This window comes from Ctenopharyngodon idella, chromosome 15 (assembly GCF_019924925.1).
Source record: "Ctenopharyngodon idella isolate HZGC_01 chromosome 15, HZGC01, whole genome shotgun sequence".
Lineage (NCBI taxonomy): Eukaryota > Metazoa > Chordata > Actinopteri > Cypriniformes > Xenocyprididae > Ctenopharyngodon > Ctenopharyngodon idella.
Window position 1 is genome coordinate 17110266 of NC_067234.1, and position 25212 is coordinate 17135477.

Genomic DNA, 25212 nt, shown 5'->3' on the forward strand with positions numbered 1-25212 from the left:
CTATTCCTGCTCGGTGTTTTATCATTTAAGTCTACTCCTTTTATTCCCAGAGTCTTTTATGTAGCAGTTGAGCAATGCAACCAATGACAGACGTATATTTAGTGTACAGAAATGCTTTGCAGACAAATCTAGCTGTTTTGTTGTCTTCAACAGAAGTCATTTGTTGAAAGTCTACGGAAGGCTCTGGCACAACACAGCGGCAGCAGACAGTTGACTGAGAGTGCGGCCGTTGCATGTGTCAAACTTTGCAAAGCCTGCACCTACATCAACTGGGAGGACAACTCCGTAATCTTTCTCCTAGTTCAGTCCATCGTCATGGACCTTAAGGTGAGTAGGACTATTTTCACAGAGCAGTGGAAGTCTGAAGGAAATGAGAGATGTTCATTTCTGTATTGCTCGTTGTGTGTAACTTTGCTCCCTCTTTTCACTCAGGGTCTTCTTTTTAACCCCACTAAGCCATTTTCGAGGGGTGCGGGCTGCCAGAGTGCCGATGTGGATTTAATGATTGACTGCTTTGTGTCATGTTATCGTGTCAATCCTCGTAACAACCAGCATTTTAAGGTAAGCTCGGTTACTGAATCTTATAGTGTCCAGCATGATGCAAAGTCATTATCCGCTTGTTACGTCGTGACGTAAGGAACGCCGTTTCTGGGGCCAAGCCACGACTCGTTTCACTTGAGAATGGCATCTCCACGGCCGTTTATGAGCGCTATTTATTCATATTAAACATTTAACATTTTAAAGTTAAACATTTAAAATACTTACAGTCTACACAACAGTCTTAGAGACATTAATATTTTAACGATTTATAAAAGATTAATCACTGTCTGGCCATCTGGGATTTTGGTATGGAGATAAAGGTTATGATTATAATTTTTTGGAAGTATTACACCACATCGTCTGTGTATATTAGCACCATTTGTTGTTTTCTTGTGGTATGAGATTTGGACCCGGAAGTGCTGCAGCGTGACGTCAGACTTAACAACCGAATAGCAAATAAGAGATGATCAACAACCGAATAGCAAATAAGAGACGATCACTAACCCAAGATTAATATTATTACTGTTACACTGTACTGAGCTATTCAACATTCATAACAGCACAAACCTAAAAATTATTAATATGAAAATGTCAAATGTCTATAGCTTTGTTTCCATCCAAAGTTTTGAATTTAACTTGTGCACAAAAGTTGGAATATCGCATAAAACACTTGCAGTTCAAAATACCATCCCTGGCGCAAAATACCTAAAATTAAAAAAATGGAAGTTGCTGCAATTGAGAAAGCCACTGTGCTCTTTTTTTTTTTTTTTTCTTTTCTACATAAATGACGTGCACCTCAGGTGAAATGCAATCGCTGTCATGTTATCTTGCGTTTGGATACCAAATCATGCCTGGTGTTTGAGAGCATAGTCGTGTGTGATAGGGCTGTAACGATTCCTCGATTAAATTCGAATACTCGATTTTAAAAAATCCGCGATTTCAATTTGCCCGTGTCGAGTAACCGGTAAAATACCGGAAGTGGTGCTTTCCACGGACGAGAATCCATTAAAACGCATTATTAGACCGTTTTCTAAGGCTGCACGATATTAAACCCGTTTAAAAATCATAATAAAGCATAATGCTATTGTGACTTTACAAAGGCTGTTAATTAATTAAATAAATGTATGTGCTGCTGGTTTAATATATAGGCCAGTGGTTCCCAAACCTGTCCTGGAGGACCAAGACCCCCAGCCCTGCACATTTTGTATGTTTCCCTCATATATCACACCTGATTCAACTCATGTGCTCATTAGTAGAGACAGAAAGACCTGAAATGGGTGTGTCAGAAACAGGGAGACATACAAAATGTGCAGGGCTGGGGGTCATCCAGGACAGGATTGGGAACCACTGATATAGGCCATGCGCTGTAATTATTTAAATACGTGTAGGTTATCTATGTGCATCTCATGCGGCTCCATTCACAGTAAATGCAGCTTCACGTGAACTGTTATTTATATCTCAAACTCCATCTCTGCATATACTGTGAGTTTGGATTGCTTTTAATGTTCATTTGGAAACGCAATGTGCGACATTTAATCAGATTTGTAAGGTAAGTCATCTATAAACCTTAGCAAACGCAGGAGAGTATATTATACAGTATGTTTCTACTGTTCATCGCGATTTCAAAATAAAAGTTTAAGCCCTCGTTTAAGTCCACATGTTCTTGTTCAAGAAATTACAGTGGTTGTAGCATGATAAAGAAATGGCCAAATATTAAAGATTAATTGGACATTTGAAATAAATGTTGTAAGCCAATATTAAACAAGGATTAGATTGCGTTGTAAAGTGTAAAAACAATCGTCAGGCCACTGGCGCCCTCTGCAGGCATTTGTTATAATACATAAATAACATTAGTTGTACAATTCATTACATACATTATGTATTTTGACAGTTTTGTTTAATAAAACCATACGATTACTTGTTTTTCCATACTTGAATCTATTTTTATTGTGTTATTGCTATATTTATTTTTAAGCCGTATGTGTAAGTGAATGTGTTTTGTTGCGCAAGCACCTTTATAATGATCGCGTTAGTAGTTGAGCTATATGTGCGCGCCATGTTTGTTTACGCCGCGGTCAGGAGAATAGATTAATCGAACGAAACCAAAATAATCGTTAGCTACAGCCCTAGTGTGAGACAGTTCTGGAAGGTCCTTATACCAAATTATTCTGATGACAGACTGTGGCTCAGGCATTTCAGAATGACCAAACCAACATTCAAAATGCTGTGCAGTGAAATTGGTTTGCTGGTTTGTCCAGTTGTTCAATCACATCCTCAGTTGAGGCAAAGTTGCACAAGTTTTTTGATGCGCTTTGATGTGTTTATTTGGTTTTTCGTTGTCTTCTTATCGGATAAAAAATGTATCCACCTCAATTGAGCGCAAATGTTTTTAATGCACATTTTAAGAATTTATGCATCCAGCATTTTTTTTTTTTTTTTTTTATGCGATATCCCAAAATGCACATAAAAATAAGTGGATACAAACATAGCTCAAGGTGCATGATTTTCTCACTTGTTAGATGTGAAATCATTACCTCATTTATATATATATATATATATATATATATATATATACACACACACACACACAGGTGCTGGTCATATAATTAGAATATCATCAAAAAGTTGATTTATTTCACTAATTCCATTCAAAAAGTGAAACTTGTATATTATATTCATTCATTACACACAGACTGATATATTTCAAATGTTTATTTCTTTTAATTTTGATGATTATAACTGACAACTAAGGAAAATCCCAAATTCAGTATCTCAGAAAATTAGAATATTACTTAAGACCAATACAAAGAAAGGATTTTTAGAAATCTTGGCCAACTGAAAAGTATGAACATGAAAAGTATGAGCATGTACAGCACTCAATACTTAGTTGGGGCTCCTTTTGCCTGAATTACTGCAGCAATGCGGCGTGGCATGGAGTCGATCAGTCTGTGGCACTGCTCAGGTGTTATAAGAGCCCAGGTTGCTCTGATAGTGGCCTTCAGCTCTTCTGCATTGTTGGGTCTGGCATATCGCATCTTCCTCTTCACAATACCCCATAGATTTTCTATGGGGTTAAGGTTAGGCGAGTTTGCTGGCCAATTAAGAACAGGGATACCATGGTCCTTAAACCAGGTACTGGTAGCTTTGGCACTGTGTGCAGGTGCCAAGTCCTGTTGGAAAATGAAATCTGCATCTCCATAAAGTTGGTCAGCAGCAGGAAGCATGAAGTGCTCTAAAACTTTCTGGTATACGGCTGCGTTGACCTTGGACCTCAGAAAACACAGTGGACCAACACCAGCAGATGACATGGCACCCCAAACCATCACTGACTGTGGAAACTTTACACTGGACCTCAAGCAACGTGGATTGTGTGCCTCTCCTCTCTTCCTCCAGACTCTGGGACCCTGATTTCCAAAAGAAATGCAAAATTTACTTTCATCAGAGAACATAACTTTGGACCACTCAGCAGCAGTCCAGTCCTTTTTGTCTTTAGCCCAGGCGAGACGCTTCTGACGCTGTCTGTTGTTCAAGAGTGGTTTGACACAAGGAATGCGACAGCTGAAACCCATGTCTTGCATACATCTGTGCGTAGTGGTTCTTGAAGCACTGACTCCAGCTGCAGTCCACTCTTTGTGAATCTCCCCCACATTTTTGAATGGGTTTTGTTTCACAATCCTCTCCAGGGTGCGGTTATCCCTATTGCTTGTACACTTTTTTTCTACCACATCTTTTCCTTCCCTTCACCTCTCTATTAATGTGCTTGGACACAGAGCTCTGTGAACAGCCAGCCTCTTTTGCAATGACCTTTTGTGCAAGGTGTCAATGGTCATCTTTTGGACAACTGTCAAGTCAGCAGTCTTCCCCATGATTGTGTAGCCTACAGAACTAGACTGAGAGACCATTTAAAGGCCTTTGCAGGTGTTTTGAGTTAATTAGCTGATTAGAGTGTGGCACCAGGTGTCTTCAATATTGAACCTTTTCAAAATATTCTAATTTTCTGAGATACTGAATTTGGGATTTTCCTTAGTTGTCAGTTATAATCATCAAAATTAAAAGAAATAAACATTTGAAATATATCAGTCTGTGTGTAATGAATGAATATAATATACAAGTTTCACTTTTTGAATGGAATTAGTGAAATAAATCAACTTTTTGGTGATATTCTAATTATATGACCAGCACCTGTATATAATATTATTTTTTTTTTAATAAATTAATTTCTTTACTAGGTATGTCTGGCCTCGACTTCTCCTCCTACCTTCCATTTTGTCCTGGTCAACTCCCTGCACAAAATTATCACCAATGTAAGTATGATCTCTTTATGGCCATTCACATTGACAGTGATTTGCCATGCTCTGAAGACATTCATTTGTAATGAGAGTTGACCTTTTCCAATGGCATGCGTAAAAGTGACCTTTTGACGATTCATCAAGTCTTTTTTTTTTAGATATTTTGCAAATTATTATATATTATAAAATTGTAAAGCTGCAGTCCATAACTTTTTTTTTGGTTAAAAATGATCCAAAATCTATTTGAGCATGTACAAAACCAGCCAGTGTTCAAATCTGTCTCCTTATCTTAGCCTGATTCACAACATTTTAATGTCTTTGCATCACTACATTACTTCTGTTTACATAAAGAACGAGTCCCAGCTAGTAGGCAGTATCGCATGTGAGGATGCTGCTGTTGACAGATCATTTATAGCCTTTTCTCACAGCATCTGGAGTAATTAAACTCATCATTTTGATGGCGTATTGTATGGTATGACAAATTAACGTTAGGATCCATCAGTAAAAATGCCTTATTGAAACTTCCAGCAATGAAATCGCATTCAGTGAGAACAGCATTGTGAGTTGGCGCCGTCTCACTACAGAAGTGTCCTTTAATTCTCATGTTTATTGAGTTGCACTTTATTTTACAGTACTTGTAGTTACAGTGTACTTGCCTAAGAAAGTGCTAGTTAATATAAGGTAACTACATGGGTTAAGGGTTAGTATCTTGTTATTAGCCAGTTATTGTAATTACTATAATAAGTACATAGTATGTATATGGGGAACAGGACTGTAAAATACAGTGCTACTGTTTATTCCTTATTAATATTTCATGTTCCTGCTAGTCTCACCTGGACTGGTGGCCGAAGATTGACGCCATCTACTGCTACTCAGGAGAACTGCGCACCATGTTTGCAGACACACTGGGCCGAGTGATTCAGAGTCTCAGTGCCCATCCACCTCTGAGGATGACATCAGTAAGACAATTCTATACACTGAGACACATTATCATTCATACAGTTCATTATGTATAGAATAGCACATGTCTTTTTCTTGCAGAGTCTGACATTCAAAGAGAAAATGACAACTAGTTTAAAGTTCAAAGAGAAGTCCACAGACCTTGACTCACGCTCTCTGCTGCTGGCGCTGGTCAAACTCATCCACGCTGACCCCAAACTAATGCTGCATGTGAGTATAGGGCAATATTATGAATTAAATAATCATTTAGATGACTATTGTTATAGTCAAGTCACCTTTTGTATTAAAAGTACTTGGCTTAATTACAGTTGTCCCTGCATGTTACGCTAGGATTGGAGAAAGTATTTTGACATCAGAACAGCTAAACACGACCTGTTGCTCCTTTATTTAATTCTCATAAGAAGCTCTAATCCTGTGTTTTTTTAGCGTAAATGTTTTCTGATTGGTGTAAATACTGGATTATCCAGATTAGGTTGTACATGTGGATTTATTATTCTTTATTACTATTATTTTTAGAGAACTTGTAGTTTTTCGCACTCTTTTCTTAACATGATTTAATGTAAACTGATTTTGGCTAAAGTAGTTAGCAGCAGAGTTGTAGTTTTGATCAAATTGGACTCCACTAATTGCATTTTCACACCATCAGAACCCAGGGAAACCTGGTCAAGAGATCCAGAACAGCACAGCTGAGCTCATCAAAGGTCTGGTCCAGCTGGTTCCTCTCACCCACAGTGCTGAGCATTCGCAGGAAGCCATGGAGGTAAGACTGTTGGTTTCTTATATATAGTATATATATATATTTCTTAAATATAGTATCTCTCACTACTATGCAATGTGGGAATTGTTAACTAAAACTATTAAAAATTGCTTTTGTTAATTGAAATAAAACTGAAATTAAAATAAAATATAAATATTAGATTAAAACTTAAAAACGAAAATGAGAAATGTTGCTTTGACAACTAACTGAAATAAAATGTTTAAATACTACAATTACTAAAAATGAAATAAAGTCTGACTTCGCAGATTTTCTCACCCGCTTTGTATTGTTGCAGTGCCAGTAGTACATGTAAATGAACAATGTTTACTCATTCTCTGTGTTACCTAGACTGAAATTCATATTTATTTGTCAGCAAAAGTTTGCCTGTTTTAAGTAACAGTAATGTTAATAAAACTTTAATACATTAACTCATCCATGAACACGATTTCTGAGTCCTGTCGGATTGCTTCCCATCGGATTGCTTCCCATCGACTGTGGAGGTGAAGATGACGCTTCCCATGTTTTCACGCTTGTTCACGATCATCAAGCTATGCCTTAGTAAAACTTACATACTGTGCCTTTAATAGAAATAAAAAAAAAAATAATGATAAAAAATAAACTATTGAAAATGACAAAATGATTAACTTACACTAAAATTAAAATGAATAAATAAATAAAATTTTTAAAAATGCAAAATATTATTAAATACTATATTAGCCAGTCCCTCCAGGATTTCGCGGGACTTTTTTCTGATTTCTGTGGCCTAAAATGACTGATTTTGCGGCGGCTTTCCTCAAAATTTGCGGCAATATTTGCAGCATTCCTTGTGTAGTTTTTCAGTAAAAATACACCAGAATCAATATTCTTCTAACATTTTTATTTTACAGACACTATTGATAAACTGAACCGATTGATGGAAACGATGTCACTCAGAGCGTGCACGCTCGTGTGTGTGTGTGTGTGTGTGTGTGTGTGTGTGTGTGTGTGAGAGAGAGAGAGAGAGAGAGAGAGAGAGTTGCGCACTTACAGCGGGAGTGGGGTTGTTGCGTTGGTTGACTGACTGACAGATGCATTGCCGAAGCAACAGCGCAAACAGTTGTTTATCAATTGATTCAAGTTCAGCGCACATAGCCTACTTCGAAGTGGGCTTTCCTTTGGCTGAATGTACATTGTGATGACGTCACACGACGCACTCAGGCCCAAAATCTGCGGAAAATATTCGGCAATTTAGAAAAATTGCAAGCCCCTCCGAATTTTGCAGTGTTTGCTTGATTTTGCGGTAAATTCTGCGATCGCGGAATCCTGGAGGGACTGATTAGCATACAAATAATACTAAAATATCATTGCCACTCTGAACCCTTATAATTGAGCATTTTTATCAACACTAAAATTGATTTGCTTGTTCTCTTATTCTCCCCCAGGCACTGCTGGTCTTACATCAGCCAGAAACCATTGAGCTGTGGAACCCTGACGCGCCCATTGAGACCTTCTGGGACATCAGGTGGGCATGTTGTTAAGGTTGGTTAAAGTTGTTAAGTTGGTGAGTGGAAAGATTGTCTTACTATATTCTCCTTATTCTCCTCTCAGCTCTCAGGTCTTATTTCTGATCTGTAAGAAGCTGATTGGACATCAGATGATCAACAGTACGGAGATATTAAAGTGGCTCAGAGAGATTCTCATATGCAGGAACAAGTTTCTCCTAAAGAACAAGGTAAACAGTGAATCATAACTGAGATCAGGTTCTTTATTTCTAACTCGTGGTTCTGTGCTCTTTAGTTCAGAATTATTAGTTAAGTCTATATGTATAAAATGTGATGTTTGAACAATATTTCAGTAAGTTGGCTAAAATAAGCTCATTCTCTCTCTGTTGGTCTGCAGGAGTGTGCCACACAAGGCAGTCTCATCCCCATCAGCAAACAGGCTCAGACCAAGCTGGAGGTGTGTCTCTACACCTTTCTGTGGAGCCCTGACGCAGAGGCTGTTCTGGTGGCCATGTCCTGCTTCCGGCATCTCTGTGAGGAGGCGGACATCCGCTGCAGTGTGGATGAGCTGCCTGTGCACGCGGTCCTGCCCAACTACAATACCTTTATAGAGCTGGCCTCCGTCAGCAATATGATGGCTACAGGTCAGTGGTTTACCATCTCTGTGACATGGAATCAGACTGCCAGCTTTAAACTTATATATATATATATATATATGTGTGTGTGTGTATATATGTATGTATGCATTTACTTATTTATTGCCACAGATAAAGCATTTGATGCTGATAAATGAATCATAAAAAAGGAAAAATGAATCATTCAGTGATTTGTTTTGAAGTTAAAATTGTGATTTAGTGGTATGGTTTCTTGGATAGGGATTCTTGGTCTCATTGCAAAATAAAACAGCCCTAAAACTATGTTCATTTGTGCGTTCAGGACGCAACACGCTTCAGAAGAGAGTGATGGCGCTGTTAAGAAGGATAAAGCACCCTACAGCTGGAAACATAGAGGTGAGGATATCATTGTGTATGTGGATGTTTCAGATGTATATTTTTGTTTAGTTATTAATTGCTAATCATTTACACCCATTGCGGCTTTAATCTTTAATTGACTCAAATTTGACCTTTTTCCACATTAGGCATGGGAAGACACGCATGCAAAATGGGAGCAGGCTACTAAACAGATAATCAACCACCCAAAAAACAAAGTGGAAGATGGACAGGTAGTTAAAACAAGACTAATCAGTCAGTTATGCAGTTTGTTTTCCTCCCCTGCCAACTATTTTCTCTCTATCCTCAGGAGTGGATCAACATGACAGGTTTCTTATGTGCCCTTGGAGGAGTTTGTCTCCAGCAGCGCAGCACTCCTAGCCTAGGCACCTACAGCCCTCCCATGGGCCCCCTGACCGAACGCAAGGGCTCCATGATCTCCATGGGATCTTGTGAGGTGAACAGCGAGACGTCTCTCAACAGGTTTCTGGAGCGTCTGCTGGCTCTGATGGTCTGTACACATGAGAAGGTGGGCATGCAGATTCGCACCAACGTCAAAGACCTTGTGGGACTTGAACTCAGTCCTGCTCTCTACCCCATGCTCTTCAACAAGCTACGCAACAGCATCGGACGTTTCTTTGACACCCAGGGTCCGGTAAGGGATTCTAGCTATGACGTGCAAAAGTAGGATTAGATATTATGTTTGAAAAAGTGCACTTTTTATAACATTTTCAGAACAAAAAGATCAGTCTTACAAAGAAAAAAAAAAGATTAATTATAAATAAAATAATAAATATAATATTTAATATTACATAAATTAGTGTAGAAATAAATATTGTTGTTATATAAGAATAAGCATTCAGGAGCATTATTGTGCATTTTATTATATTATTCTGTATTATATTAAATATACAAGTTAAATATCTATTTAATCCATTTTTGTGTATTTTTATATATTTATTTATAACACAATTAAATGTATTATAATATTGTATTACAATAATTGAAATGAAAATAGCACAAGGCAAAAATGCTCTTAAATTTATGCTTCATTTTTTAATACAGTAGACAACATATACATCAAATTAACTTGACATGCCTTCCCTAAAAAGCTGCCATGTATAGTTTTGGCCACAAGGTGGCAGGAAACCATTGTTCTCAGAACAATTCAGACTATGCAGTGTTTTTAAAGCGTTAGTTCACCCAGAAATGAAAATTCAGTCATTTATTACTCACCCTCATGTCGTTCCACACCCGTAAGACCTTCGTTCATCTTCAGAACACAAATTAAGATATTTTTGATGAAATCTGATGGCTCAGTGAGGCCTCCATTGCCAGCAATGTCATTGATCATCTCAAGATCCAGAAAGGCATGCCAAAAAAACAAAAAACATGACTTTTCAAAAATATCTAGTAATGGCCGATTTCAAAACACTGCTTCATGAAGCTTCGGAGCTTTACGGATCTTTTGTTTCGAATCAGTGGTTCGGAGCACCAAAGTCACATGATTTCAGCAGTTTGATACGTGATCCGAACAACTGATTCGAAACAAAAGATTCGTAAAAATTCGTAAAGCTTTATGAATCAGTGTTTTGAAATCGCCCATCACTAGATATTGTTGAAAAGTCGTTTTATTTTACTTTATTTTTTTGTTGCACAAAAAGTATTCTCGTTGCTTTATAATATTAAGGTTGAACCACTGTAGTCACATGAACTGATTTAAATATGTTTTGAGTACCTATCTGGATCTTGTGAGTTTCTGTGACATTGCTCTCAATAGAGGCCTCACTGAGCCGTCGGATTTCATCAAAAATATCTTAATTTGTGTTCTGCAAATGAACGAAGGTCTTACGGGTGTGGAACGACATGAGGGTGAGTAATTAATGACATTATTTTCATTTTTGGGTGAACTAACCCTTTAAATACAGTCCACTCAGAACACATGGTCTGTCTAATCAAGAATGTTCTGACATGCATTAAACTGTATCTGTAAATTTGTCACTTTTCCTTTTATCAGCACCATGTCACATTCTGCATAAGCATCAGCCACATTCTCCGCAGGCATCAGCATCTTTGTTAAACTCGGTCTCATTTTCTTCTCCAGGTTCCCATTACAGACACTAACACACTATTTGTAGAGCAGACCATCGCCATCATGAAGAACTTGCTTGACAGTCACACTGAAGGAAGCTCAGAGCACCTCGGTCAAGCCAGCATTGAGACCATGATGCTCAACCTGGTTAGGTAAGACTTTACCCTTTCATATGCTCTTATTCACACCTAAAGCTATTTTAATATTAGCTCTGGATTTGCATGAATGAAAAGATTTTTCTTAATGCTTTCTCTCTCCGTCTCCTTTTTCTGTCGTTCTCAGGTACGTGCGTATTTTAGGGAATGTTGTCCATGCCATTCAGATCAAAACCAAGTTGTGTCAGCTAGTGGAGGTGATGATGGAACGCAGGGATGACCTCTCCTTCTGCCAAGAGATGAAATTCAGGTAGATTTACACTATACTGTTCAAAAATCTGGGTTTTTTGAAATAAGTATTTTTATGATCACCAAGGCTGCGTTTATATGATCAAAAATACTATAAGAATAGTTATATTGTAGTATTATTACAATTTAAAATCTGTTAATTTATTTTAAAATACTTTTATTTTTTTTAATGCATCCTTGCTGAATAAAAGTATTCATTTTTGTAATAAGTTTTGTTTTTATCCATCTCTGATTTGCTCTCTGCTTGTCACATAAAAACACACAGTTGTCATTTTGATTTGTTATGGAATGTCTGGCTTTGCTGCTTTTCTCAGAAATAAAATGGTGGAGTACCTCACGGACTGGGTGATGGGAACCTCCAATCAAGCAGCGGACGATGACATCAAATGTCTGACCCGGTATCGCCTTTGCAGTTTCATAGCGTTCATTAAATGTTTAGTGCCTTGAAACCTGTTGTTTTGTCCATTGCCTGTTCTTTTCTCATGCCGTGTTTATTCAATCGTGTCGTACAGGGATCTGGACCAGGCGAGTATGGAGGCAGTAGTTTCACTGTTGGCTGGTCTTCCCCTGCAGCCTGAGGAGGGTGATGGTGTTGAGCTCATGGAAGCCAAATCTCAGCTCTTCCTCAAGTAGGATCATTCATCCAACTCTTTTGTTTTGTCCTTTTATAGAGGACCAATTATGTTGTTGTTGTTTTGTGTTTTTACATTTTCAACTTTGTTTAGAGTGTAATATTGCTGTTTGAGCATGAAAAAATGTCTGCAAAGCACAAAGTCCGCTCCAAAGGGAGTTATTCTCTGTTTCAGTGAGCATTGTTTCTGAACTAGCTGAAATGCCTCAGTTGTAGTCTTGTTTTCTTCCTTGAACACACATAATATCCACATAATAATATCACTTATTTAAAGAATTCCCATCCACAACATATGCAAAATAAAGGGGGGCAAGGCCTGGTTGAGTTGCCTTAGTTGTGTATTGAAATTTGCAGTTATGGTAAGGGGCGTGACACTTCCAAAACACACTCAAAATTGCTGACCAATCACAGCACACTGGTCCAATCAGAGAACATTGTGCTTTTCAGAAGGAGGGACTTTATCAAGACAGGATCTAAAAAGAGCATTACAGGCAGACTGCAAAGTATGGAAGCTTGTTTCTGCCACTAAATAAAAAATAAAAAAGGTAATTGTTACTTTATCTCACAATTCTGGCTTTTTTCTCAGTATTGCGTGATATTAACTCGCAATTTAGAGTGATGAAGTCAGAATTGCATGATATAAACTCACAATTGTGTGTTATAAAGCAATTGACACTTTTCAGATTTGTGAGTTTATCTCGCAAGTCTGTGAAAAGTCAGAATTGTGAGATGTGAACTAGCAATTACCTTTTTTTATTTATTTAGTAGCTGAAACAAGCTTCCATAGTGAAGAGAGGTGCTGCAGTAATGTAAAAAATTTAACATTTAAGCATGAAAATATATTCTAATAGACTCCAAAAACAAAATCAAGACTTTGCAAAAGGGCGTAACATGGCCTCTTTAAGGTCCATTTTCAGGCTGTCATCTCTTCTCTTTCTCCTTCAGGTACTTCACACTGTTCATGAACCTGTTGAATGACTGCAGCGAGGTTGAGGAAGACGGCCAGCAGGTGGCAGGGCGGAAACGTGGCATGTCTAGACGACTGGCATCTTTGCGGCACTGCACAGTGCTGGCCATGTCTAACCTGCTCAACGCCAATGTGGACAGCGGCCTCATGCACTCCATCGGTGAGAAGCGCTGACATTATCATTTATTTTTACCGTACATTTTTATTGAAGAAAGTGATTCTGATATCTCTGAACAGGTCTAGGGTACCATAAGGACCTGCAGACACGGGCTACGTTTATGGAGGTGCTCACTAAGATCCTTCAGCAAGGGACAGAGTTTGACACACTCGCAGAGACCGTGCTTGCAGACCGCTTTGAGAGACTCGTCGAGCTGGTCACCATGATGGGAGATCAGGGCGAGCTGCCTATAGCCATGGCACTGGCCAATGTGGTCCCTTGCTCTCAATGGGTGAGAGATATAACTTTTACAGTTTTGACAATAAGAACATTAAAAAACATGCATGAAAAGTAAAGCAATGCATTTCTATAAACTCATGTTGAGTCAGAAATATCATTTTTCCTTACTCAGAAGCTAGGTTCAGATGCAACGCTGTATGACTTTCTTCTGTGGACCATAAAATAAGATATTTTGAGAAATGTCTCAATGTTTTTTCTGGTCCATACACTGGAATTTAATGGGGTCAGTTGTTGTTTGGTCCCCAGCCATCTTCAAAATATCTTCTTTTGTGTTCTGTAGAAGAAAAAAAGTCCCTTTAACACTGTTTTGCTCACTAAGAGTAATACATTGGCTGTATTGATGGTCATTGGAGAGCTGTTGTGCTCAATGTTCTGATGGTTTTCAGGATGAGCTGGCCAGGGTGTTGGTGACACTGTTCGACTCTCGCCATCTGCTGTATCAGCTGCTGTGGAACATGTTCTCAAAAGAGGTGGAGCTGGCCGACTCTATGCAGACCCTCTTCAGAGGAAACAGCCTAGCCAGCAAGATTATGACCTTTTGTTTTAAGGTAACGTGAAACGGTGACAGTCACAGTTATCAGTGTCTTTGCATGAGTTATTCCCAGAAAAAAATATTCCAAGAGAGACTCAAATGTTTGGTTTCGGAAAGGTTGTTTTTGTTTTTGAAAGTCTTTTCTGCTCACTAAGGCTGCATTTGTTTGATCAAAAATACAGTAAAATCAGTAATATTGTGAAATATTAATTATAATTTAAAATAGTTGTTTTGCTATCGTAAATGTAATTTATTCCTGTGAGGATAAAGAGGAATTTTCAGCATCATTGCTCCAGTCTTCAGTGTCACATGATCCTTCAGAAATCATTATAATATGATGATTTGCTGCTCAAGAAACAATACTTAATATTATCATTGCTTTAATATTTTTGTGGAAACCATGCTGTATTTCTTTCAGGATTAAAAAAGAACAGCATTTTTTTTTTTACAATATAAATCTTTTGTAACATTATAATTATCATTTTTAATCAATTTAATGCATCCTTGCAGAATAAAAGTATTAATTTCTTAAAAAAAAAATCTTATTGGCCCCAATCTTTAGAACGGTAGTGTATACGCACTTAAAATCTGGCACGCTGTTTTCAGGTGTATGGAGCTGCGTATCTCCAGAAGCTTCTGGAACCGCTGTTGAAAGGAATCATCACGACTCCAGAGTGGCAGCAAATCAGTTTTGAAGTGGACCCCACCAGGCATGTTTACATAGTTAAACTCATATTGTTGACACTGTTTAGTCAGGTCATGCTTTCTCTTTACTTTTGAAGGGAACCCCTGGTGTTAAGACTTGTATGGCTTAATATAACATAAATGATGTCTCTTACTGAAATATGTAGTAGAAAGATTTACGTTATTTAAAAATCCATTACATATTTGGACCGATTTGGACAATGGGCGGCGCCATTTTGTTTGTGTTCTATGTCGATGACGTCAAATGGTTGCACTCACTATATTGCTATTTTTAACACAACACAACTCTGAATATAATATATGATGCCACATTGTGGAGCTTTTGGTTGTAATTTTCAGTCGATGAGCCACAAGAGAAGCGATGTAAGTCTTTACTGCTTTACTAGTGATGAGAGGAGAAAAGAATAGGAAATTGTGCAGAACGTGGATGAATAAAACTTCCTAACTGCGTCTTTGCTCTCTTCACTTTAGCCCTGATGACTTTGAGGCTTTTTATCTGTATGTTTTGGTGCAACGGTGATCTAGTAACGCATACATGTCTTAATATCCACAGGGTTCCTTTTAAAACACAATCAGCCTTTCCAATTTGAGTCAGAGCACAAAATTAGTGAGGATGAAAACATCGAAGCTGTGCAATGTCTCTGTGGCTATTCGAACTGCTGTCGTATGATTGACGTGTTAAAATCGTCTGATCACCTGAATGCATACACACAGTTAAACATGCTGAGAAGATGCTACTGTTTATGCGATCACAGATATCTCGTGCATCACGGCACATACGAGCTTTGAGGCAGTCTGTCTCAATCCAGATGTGTTATAGGCTTACCACGACAGGCGTGGCATTTGGTTAAAGCATACACTTATATCCATCGGCAGCTGTAAGCTCTTTCAGCTGTGGTCTACTAAAAGCCTCAAAGTCAAAAGCTGCACAATGTAGCATCGTATATTATATATTCTGAGTTGTTTTGTCAGTGAGTGCAACCATTTGACGTCATCGACAGAACATAAACAAAATGGCACCGCTTGTCCAAATATGTCATGGATTTTTTAAATAACGTAAATCTTTCATGGGTTTTCTACTACATATTTCAGTAAGAGACATCATTTATGCTATATTAAGCCATACAAGTCTTAACACCAGGGGTTCCCTTTAAAGAAATTCTCCATGCTGTACATTTAAACAATCTTCAAAGTACAAAGGGGTTTCTATCATTGTCATTCTTCCGAAATGTTTAACTTTTCTGTCTCCTCTTTAGGCTCGAACCAGCAGAGAACCTGGAGGAGAACCAGAAGAACCTGCTGCAGATCACAGATCGCTTCTTCCTGGCCATCATCAACTCTTCAAGCGAGTTTCCTCCACAGCTGCGCAGTGTGTGCCACTGTCTGTATCAGGTATGTTCACTGCTTAATGCCAGTCTGCTTTTTTTTTTTTTTTTTAACCACTGCATCCTCTGAATGACTGCATTGAGGCTGTCTTTCATGCTTGGGCATCCACTGATCAGTCTTCCAGTCACTTCTAACAAGGGAAACTGCTCTTATCCTCTCTTGCACCACTGCTCACCTCTGCCCGTCTGTGAACGAATATATCAGACAGTTTTTTTTTTTTTTATCTGTTTCTCTCAGATACACCACCAATCAAAAGTTTGGGGTCGATAGGATTTTTTTTTTTTTTGACATGTTTTTAAAGTCTCTTATGCTGCATTTATTTGATCAAAATACAGTTAAAAACATTTTAAAATAACTTTTCTATTTGAATAGATTTTAAAAATGTAATTTATTCCTGTAATGGCAAAGCTTAAAGCTTCAGTCTTCAGTGTCACGTGATCCTTCAGAAATCATTCTAATATGCTGATTTTCTGCTCAAAAAACCTTTCTTAATATTGTCAATATTTAGCTGCTTAAAGGGGACACAACACCCCCAGTTTCTGCCAATCTCATGTTAATCATGAGTACCTATAGTGTAGTATAGCATCCTTCATATCTCCGAAGAGTCTTTAGTTTTATCAGATTTATAGAAACAGCTGTAGCCGTGCTGTGGGTGGAGCTAAAGAAATTCTCACCACACACACACAATACATCGTCGCATTATCCCTGGACAACTTTTGATTCACTATACGTTCGTGTTGTTTACATTATATGCACTTACACGCTGATTACCAACAAAACAGACATTTGATGCAGTTTTACTCACCGGCTGCGGTTCTGACTCATGACCGGGATCTTTTATCGTTGGGACCGCTCCATCTTTCAGTTTCAAATGATCTGCAAACCCAGCGTCGATCTGGGCCTTGTCACCGAAATGCCGGGAACAAACAAACACACTTGCACAACTTCCCCTGGAAAAACAAACTGCATCCACTGTTCCCTTAACGCTGGGTTCTTTGGGAAGCAAGGTTATCCTTGCATCCTTGCTGAATAAGTATTAATATCTTAATTTAAAAAATTCTTAATGGCCTCAAACTTTTGAAAGGTAATTGTACATTACAGCATTTTCCTATAGGCTTGCCATGGTTATTAAATGTTCATTTCTGTCACTTTTATAGTAAGCCCAAAAGGGAATATGTATTTTTATTTGAATGGCAAAATTGGACTGTGGCATTGAAAGTGCTAAAAATGTCACTATTAAATCATTACGACCTGTTCTTAATACTGAATTTTAAAATTAAATGACATTTTAAGTTTGATATAATTCTACTTCCAGTGTCTGAATTAAAGTTTAATGTATCAGAGTATGATTTCAAATGGCAAAAAATATCTGCTGAATCATTTGCAACAACAGATATTACAGATTAATTTTAGTAAGCAAACATATATTGACATTGCTTGCAGAGTTATGAAAGTTTAAATGTCATGAGTAGGTACACATCACAATTCTCCCAGCTGCAATAAATCGTATATATACTGTGTATCACACTTCACACATGGGGTTTGGCTCTAATGACCTTGGCATTGAAGTTAACATTTCTACATTGATATAATCAACGCTAAGGATTTTTTCTACTGGCCCGGTTGGGCCAGTGGTTCACATTTTTTACTTGCCCTGCCAAAATTTTCACTTGCCCCACAACAAAAAATTAATAAAGTAAAAGAAAAGAAAATGGGCCTATAAAAAAGCCTAGTTATTGTTTTTGTTTTTTTCGATACATGTAACCTTTAATAAATAGGGTTATGACACCAAAAGCTACTAGATTAACTCGCTTAAATTTTAAATATTGTTAGACAAATAAACAGTAAGTAATAAAATAGTAACAAATAATCAAATTATGAGTAATAGCAAAAGTAAATACAACAGAACAAACATATAAATGAAATAAACAGTGCTTTTCAAGTTTTTCATGTAGGTTTAAACAGGAGATTTTCAGGTACAGAAATTGTAATCTAATGTATAGCTAAAGATTAAACTTTATTAAAGTTAATCAGTCAAGAGCAGTTGAATGCTGGAAATATAAAACGTTAAATACTGTTATTTGAAATTATTTTAAAAATGAAAATACACTTTAAACATGAAATTAAACCAGCCAGTAGGTGGCAGCAAGTCCCTGTTAATGAGCGAGTCATTGAGATTCAACCGATTCATTCAAACGGCTGATTCATTCAGGAAGCGTTGCTCAGAGACGCAAAACAATTCTGTGTGGACTTTGGAACTATTTTCATTGGCGAAATAGAGCGAAACAGGCGATTTGGTGTCTAAAATGTAAGTCACTTGATATTAAGTTCTTGTTCATTAAACTGTACGCTGTATAAAATCAATATCACATTTGTAATCGTGCTGATATTTGGAGAAAAACGGCGCTCTTTGTTTAATATTGGTTAACTATATTAAATTATATAAATATGACAGATATACAGGGTCGTTTTTGCTCCTTATCTTGAATTCTGATGCATTCTAAAGGCATTTCAGTAGACTAAGTCACGCAGTGAAATCGTGCCCTCTAAATATGCACGTGCACTAGTCTAACCTACTAGACTACGTCACGTAGTGCATGCGTGCACTCAGTGGGTGTGTTTTTGTAAAGTGAGGGACATACTCGATAATTTCAGATCGTTAAATCAACAATTAAGATATCATAGACGATATATATCGCACACCCTAAAGCACTGGCCTGATCGGGCAAGTGACAGTTCTGCCTACTGTCCCGAGCGTCGTTCACACTGGCCCCGGGCCGTCGGGCAGTCCTTATTGTCAAGCCCTGATAATGTGTTAGCGCTGCGACAATAAATCGATTCATCTCGATTTGTGCATCGATTCTGAGATTTTCCGAATGCATCGTGATTCTCTCTCGAATCGATTCTGAGCTTAGTTTTTAACAGCAGATGGCGCTCTAGGCTAGTTTTTATCCGCACACTTAAATGCTCATGAAGAAGAGCGCTCGTGCTTTCGCCTGAGTCTGAGAAGGTACTTTTATGACACTATATTAATGTAAACAGCCTGCTGCAAACACACTTGTAATTCGCTTCAACCTTTTCGAACTTTATAAATGATTATAGAAAGTTCAAGTGTTGTGTTTAAGGAATTGGAAGCAAGCAGAGTACGGCTGTTTCTAAAGCACGCAGTGCCATCTGCTGTTAAAAACTAAGCTCAGAATCGATTAGAGAGGGAATCGTGATACATTCGGGAAAATTTAAGAATCATTTCTCGATTTATTGTCCCAGCCCTAATGTTAACGTATTCATCACACATTTTATGTCACTTCTACTTAAGAATACAAAAAACAGTATTTTATTTTGTTTTTTTTTCCATTGTGAAAATTGAGGGGGGTGTTAATGTAGCTGGTAGTGTAGCTTCTTTTTACCAAAATGAAAGTACCAAGTTTTCATTTGAAAGTACCATCCGTCTTTCTCACATCTCAGATACCATCAAGGGCACCATCTTGTGGCTGTTTTTTAAACAGAGAAAATAAAGCATTGACTGACAAAACACATTTTCTTTTCCTCTTTCTTAATTACATGTAGTTTCTTTTCCTTTCTTGTCATTTCCTTTCATGGCTTTTCTTGTCTTGTTTGTAATCACGAGGATCGGGTTGTGATGTTTTAGTCCCCATTAAATCAAAAATGATAATAGTTTTGTGGCATCTAGATAGCTTGGAGGACATCTCTATGCTAGTGAGCTCCTAAAAGTTTCTGTTTAGTAGATATTTACATTTAAAAACATAGTCTTTCCTTTCTGGAATAACAGACTGAAAATATTGATGACTCATTCTTGTATCTTCTGCACGGTCCACTTACATCCTCATCGGCACCTATTCTGGTCTTTAATTTTCCTCTAATATCTTCACACACTTACTGTATTCTTACTTTGTTTGCTTGGGCCGAGAGCTCGCTCTCCCTTCTCCACTGTAGCATCTTTGCAGCTTTTGCTTTACGTTCTGCTTGGAGAGCATCAGCCGGTGTTTCTTAATCACTGAAATAATCATGAATGAAACTGTTCATAGATCAGCTGTCAGGAAGGCAGTGGTTGTGTTGTCTGCTCCTTCATTGTGTTTGTATGCACTGTGGCTGTGCTGAGTGCAGTTGTGTAGCTGCTGTGACCTCTCTGTGCTCATCTCTGCCCTGTAGGCTACTTGCCACTCCCTTCTGAATAAAGCCACTGTTAAAGAAAAAAAGGAAAACAAAAAATCCGTAAGTGTTTTAGCATTTTATTTTTTCTTTAGCTGCCATTTATTATTAGTTTGGGTTTATTCATTCCACAAATGCAACGTGTTGCTTTTTTAAAACTTATTTTAATTGTTTATTTTTTTTAATTTGATTCTTCATGGTTTTGAATTGTTTTTCGCCAGAACATGTTCAGAAACACCTGTGTAAACATGGTTTTCTTATGAAGACACGCCCATTTTCAACATAGTGAGGAGAACGCACAGATAAATAAATAAGATAATTGTACTGCTTTGGACCACCCTTTTTTCTTTTCTTCCTTTTTTTCCCCAACTGTTGTGGACTGATGGTGGGCATGTGGGATCAGTTCAGCTTTTCTGAGTCTTGCGGTAAAGCAGCAGACTGTTTCTTTGTGTGGGTTTAGGGTCTATTCTAACATGAGGACAAAATATCCACAGATATGCAGACCTGGAGCCTGGTACTGACTTGGTCTACCTTCTCAGAGTGTACACACTTGAAAAACATCTAGGTTTAAATTTGAAAACATTATGAATCTGTATTTAGGTTTCTGGAAGAGTCGTCTTTCTTGGAAAACTTTTAATGAAGGTGTTAAGTGATTTGCATGCGTTAAATACGATCTGATGAACATGTTGGCGCTACTCTGGCTTCTGTCATGTGCTCTATGGGTCGTCTTCGTCAATGGTTGTGCATGTTTTCACTTTTAAGAAACCATTGGTGCATATGCATGGATAAAAATGTATGTAACGGTGTAAAATGTCTAACTGTTCACACCTTTTAATTTTTTTTTGTCTGTTTGTATTTTCCTTTCCTTTCTCTTTGGCATTTGCTGGGACCTTCACATGACCATGATGTTATAAAGCATGGTGCATTTTATTTGTCTTTTTTATTGCTTATTACAGAAAAAAAACATAAAGCTATAAAAACACAAGGAAAATGTTTTACATGATATTTTGAAATTGTTAGGTGTAAAATTGATGCACATAAACAGATTAAAGGGTTAGTTCACCCAAAAATGAAATTTCTGTCATTTATTACTCACCCTCATGTCGTTCCACACCCATAAGACCTTCATTCACCTTCAGAACACAGATTAAGATATTTTTGATGAGATCTGAGGGTATCTGATCCACACATAGGCAGCAACGTCATGGCATCTTTTAAAGGTAGTTAAAAACATTGTTAAAATAGGCAACATGACTACAGTGGTTCAACCTTAATGTTATGAAGTGGCGAGAATACTTTTTGTGCGCAAAAAACAAAACAAAAATAACGACTTTATTCAACAATTTGAACCGTTGTCATATGTAGTGACCTAGGCTTCCTTGTTTACGTCCGAATGCCGGCTCATTATTGGCCGGATCCTGTGTCAGCATCACATGCATGCGTCGTGCTGCGCACATGTTCAGCTTCGGCCAACACTGAGTTGGCGTTTGGACTTAAACAAGGAAGCCTGCACTGAGTTCACTACGTATGACAACGGTTCAAATTGTTGAATTAAGTCGTTATTTTTGTTTTGTTTTTGCGCACAAAAAGTAATCTCGTCGCTTCGTAACATTAAGGTTGAACCACTGCAGTCACATGACTGTTTTAACAATGTTTTTACCTTTCTGGATGTCAAAAGGTGCAATGATGTTGCTGTGGATTAGATACCCTCGGATTTCATCAAAAATATCTTAATTTGTGTTCCGAAGATGAACGAAGGTCTTACAGGTGTGGAACGACATGAGGGTGAGTAATTAATGGGTTAGTTCACCCAAAAATGAAAATACACCCGTAAGACCTTCGTTAATCTTCGGAACACAAATTAAGATATTTCTGATGAAATCCGATGGCTCAGTGAGGCCTGCATAGCCAGCAATGACATTTCCTCTCTCAAGATCCATTAATGTACTAAAAACATATTTAAATCAGTTCATGTGAGTACAGTGGTTCAATATTAATATTATAAAAACACTGCTTCATGAAGCTTCGGAATGTTATGAATCTTTTGTGTCGAATCAGCGGTTCGAAGCGCCAACGCCACGTGATTTTAGCAGTTTGGCGGTTTGACACGCGATCCGAATCATGATTCGACACAAAAGATTCATAACGCTCCGAAGCTTCATGAAGCAGTGTTTTGAAATCGGCCATCATTATATAAGTCGTTATTTTGTGGTTTTTTTTTTTTTTTTTTGGCGCACCAAAAATATTCTCGTTGCTTTATAATATTAATATTGAACCACTGTACTCACATGAACTGATTTAAATATGTTTTTAGTACATTAATGGATCTTGAGAGAGGAAATGTCATTGCTGGCTATGCAGGCCTCACTGAGCCATCGGATTTCATCAAAAATATCTTAATTTGTGTTCTGAAGATGAACGAAGGTCTGTGGAACGGGTGTAGAACGACATGAGGATGAGTAATCAATGACATTATTTTCATTTTTGGGTGAACTAACCCTTTAAAAATTGTCAGTTTGTTGATTTTTCTAAAAATGATGCACAAAGAATGTTATTTCCCATGATGATTATTATTAGTTTTTTATATGCAAATTTAAATGAGGATTCTTATCATTCATAGCCTATTTTAAGTCTCAGTCTAATTAGACTGACTTGAAGTCTCTTGAGATGGAAATAATTCAGTCCTCTACAAAGAATTTGTATTGTAGGTGCGGTGGAACTGCAGACACACATTGACACAGTATTATATATAGGGTGTGTTCTCTGTCACACATTGTTCTACAAATATTTATTTAGGTTAGTAAGAGATTATTTTACGTGTTGTAATGCGATTGTGGTAAAGTTTATTAGTACAGCTGATGCATTTTAATGTCTCAATCCACAAGCGGACATTAATCTGCATCTTTGCCGTCATACAAGTCTGACGTCTGATTGTTAATTTGTACTGTACAAACACTATGTAGTGTTTCAAGTCTCATGACACAGTTTTCTTTTTTGTATAAAACATCAACCATTTGTCCCTTGTCATTCACATATCTTTTTTTTTCCTTCATAATATCCTTTCCTGAATTGTAAACCTATTGAAAATATTAGTATTCTTTTTGTTGTTTTTAAATGAAAATGTATCAAAATATCAACAACATATCAGAAAGAATTTGACTTGTGCCTTTCATTTACATATAATGTATTCTTCCAGCACTCAATTGTCTTTCCTCTTGCTTTCCTCCATCCGTTTGTGCAGGTGGTCAGCCAGCGGTTTCCTCAAAACAGTATTGGTGCAGTAGGAAGTGCCATGTTCTTGCGCTTTATTAACCCAGCTATCGTATCACCGTATGAGGCGGGCATCCTAGACAAGAAACCCCCACCTCGCATCGAGCGTGGCCTCAAACTCATGTCTAAGGTAAGTGTGAGTAAAGTTATGCCAGGTTCATACAGATCTTTCATCATGTGATGACTAACTGACAAGGTTAAATGTTGATTTATACCACATAACACTGGGCCTCAATTAATAGCAAAATTAGTATTACTACACATATTTAAGCAACAATATTTTTTTTTCCCAGATTCTCCAGAGCATTGCTAATCACGTCCTCTTTACAAAAGAAGAGCATATGCGGCCCTTTAATGATTTTGTGAAAAGCAACTTTGATGCAGCCAGAAGGTTTGTGTTTTTCTCACATAATATGTATCATAACTACCTGTTTAGCTAGTAGCTAGTTAGAGGCATGTGTTATAAGTGTATTTTCAGAGAGTGCTTGATTGGACTAAATTTGTGCTAGATGTTCATTAATATTTTTGATCATTTAACCTGGAAGAGAAAAATGGTACATTTTAAATATGCATATTTGTTAACAGTAACTTTATGCGGCCTTAAAACTTAAAGCCATAAAACTTGGACTTCAAAATCCTTAATTTTTGTTTTGGCAGGTTCTTCTTGGATATTGCATCTGATTCTCCACCAAGTGACTCAGTGAACCATAGTCTGTCGTTTATCAGTGACGGAAACGTGCTCGCCCTGCACCGTCTGTTATGGAACAACCAGGAAAGAATTGGCCAATACCTTTCCAGTAACAGGTAAGATAGCTTTTAAATATACAAAGAAGGTCACGTCAGGTAGAAGGTACACAAGGTTCCTCCTTTTTTTTTTTTTTTTTTTAGTAACTAACCCATTAGATAGTCTTTGTCCTGTTTCTACAGTAAATGTAAAAGAGTTTTAAATATGAAAAAATATGTAATGTCAAATGTTATAATCAAACCTTAAACCAAAGGGACCACAAGGCAGTGGGTCGTAGACCATTTGACAAGATGGCCACCCTCCTGGCGTACCTGGGCCCCCCTGAACATAAGCCAGTAGCTGACACACACTGGTCCAGCCTCAACCTCACCAGCTCAAAGTTTGAGGAGTTCATGACAAGGTGACTGTTCTTGATTTTGCCAAAAGCTCGGGTTTCTCTTCTCTTCAGTTTTTACCCAGAAATAGCAAGAGTAAAGTTCGCTTTCCACTTAACAGCGTGTTTTTGCTGGTGTTATTCTGACATTTTCTCTGTTTATAATATATTTATTTATCCCTATTTATTTTTATGCATTTATCCATATTATGGTTTATTTATAAATAATTTATGGATTTAAAAAAAGGCTTTAGATCAGATATATTTTTACTCATCAAAATATCAGAAAGCATTTATTCTTTTGATATTTTTCAAATTTGTGGTAAATATTGGTCAGCTCTACTCGAGTTGTTTGCGAAATAGAAAATATCGGTCTGTGCCTTCGTACAGAAAAGATTTTTCTTGTGGGTTTCTGTTTTTATCTCTCCTTACTGTTAACTTTAACAATTTGTGCTTGTTAGGCA

At 37.5% G+C, this 25212-nt stretch overlaps 1 protein-coding gene across 2 annotated transcripts in view; it reads left to right on the top strand.

The window, feature by feature from the left end:
• nf1a (neurofibromin 1a) overlaps nt 1–25212 on the top strand; it is a 93147-nt gene that overhangs the window by 18938 nt on the left and 48997 nt on the right. For both annotated transcript variants that reach the window (XM_051861368.1, XM_051861370.1), the window contains exons 9-34: nt 154–327; nt 433–561; nt 4770–4844; nt 5657–5788; nt 5871–5999; nt 6436–6549; nt 7968–8047; nt 8134–8257; nt 8425–8671; nt 8964–9037; nt 9166–9249; nt 9327–9671; nt 11121–11260; nt 11391–11513; nt 11827–11910; nt 12025–12141; nt 13089–13270; nt 13348–13559; nt 13954–14115; nt 14706–14809; nt 16061–16196; nt 20361–20423; nt 23602–23760; nt 23924–24021; nt 24288–24434; nt 24629–24775. In XM_051861368.1, coding sequence (XP_051717328.1) covers nt 154–327; nt 433–561; nt 4770–4844; nt 5657–5788; nt 5871–5999; nt 6436–6549; nt 7968–8047; nt 8134–8257; nt 8425–8671; nt 8964–9037; nt 9166–9249; nt 9327–9671; nt 11121–11260; nt 11391–11513; nt 11827–11910; nt 12025–12141; nt 13089–13270; nt 13348–13559; nt 13954–14115; nt 14706–14809; nt 16061–16196; nt 20361–20423; nt 23602–23760; nt 23924–24021; nt 24288–24434; nt 24629–24775 — 3581 coding nt within the window. The remainder of the gene's footprint in view (nt 1–153; nt 328–432; nt 562–4769; nt 4845–5656; nt 5789–5870; nt 6000–6435; nt 6550–7967; nt 8048–8133; nt 8258–8424; nt 8672–8963; nt 9038–9165; nt 9250–9326; nt 9672–11120; nt 11261–11390; nt 11514–11826; nt 11911–12024; nt 12142–13088; nt 13271–13347; nt 13560–13953; nt 14116–14705; nt 14810–16060; nt 16197–20360; nt 20424–23601; nt 23761–23923; nt 24022–24287; nt 24435–24628; nt 24776–25212) is intronic.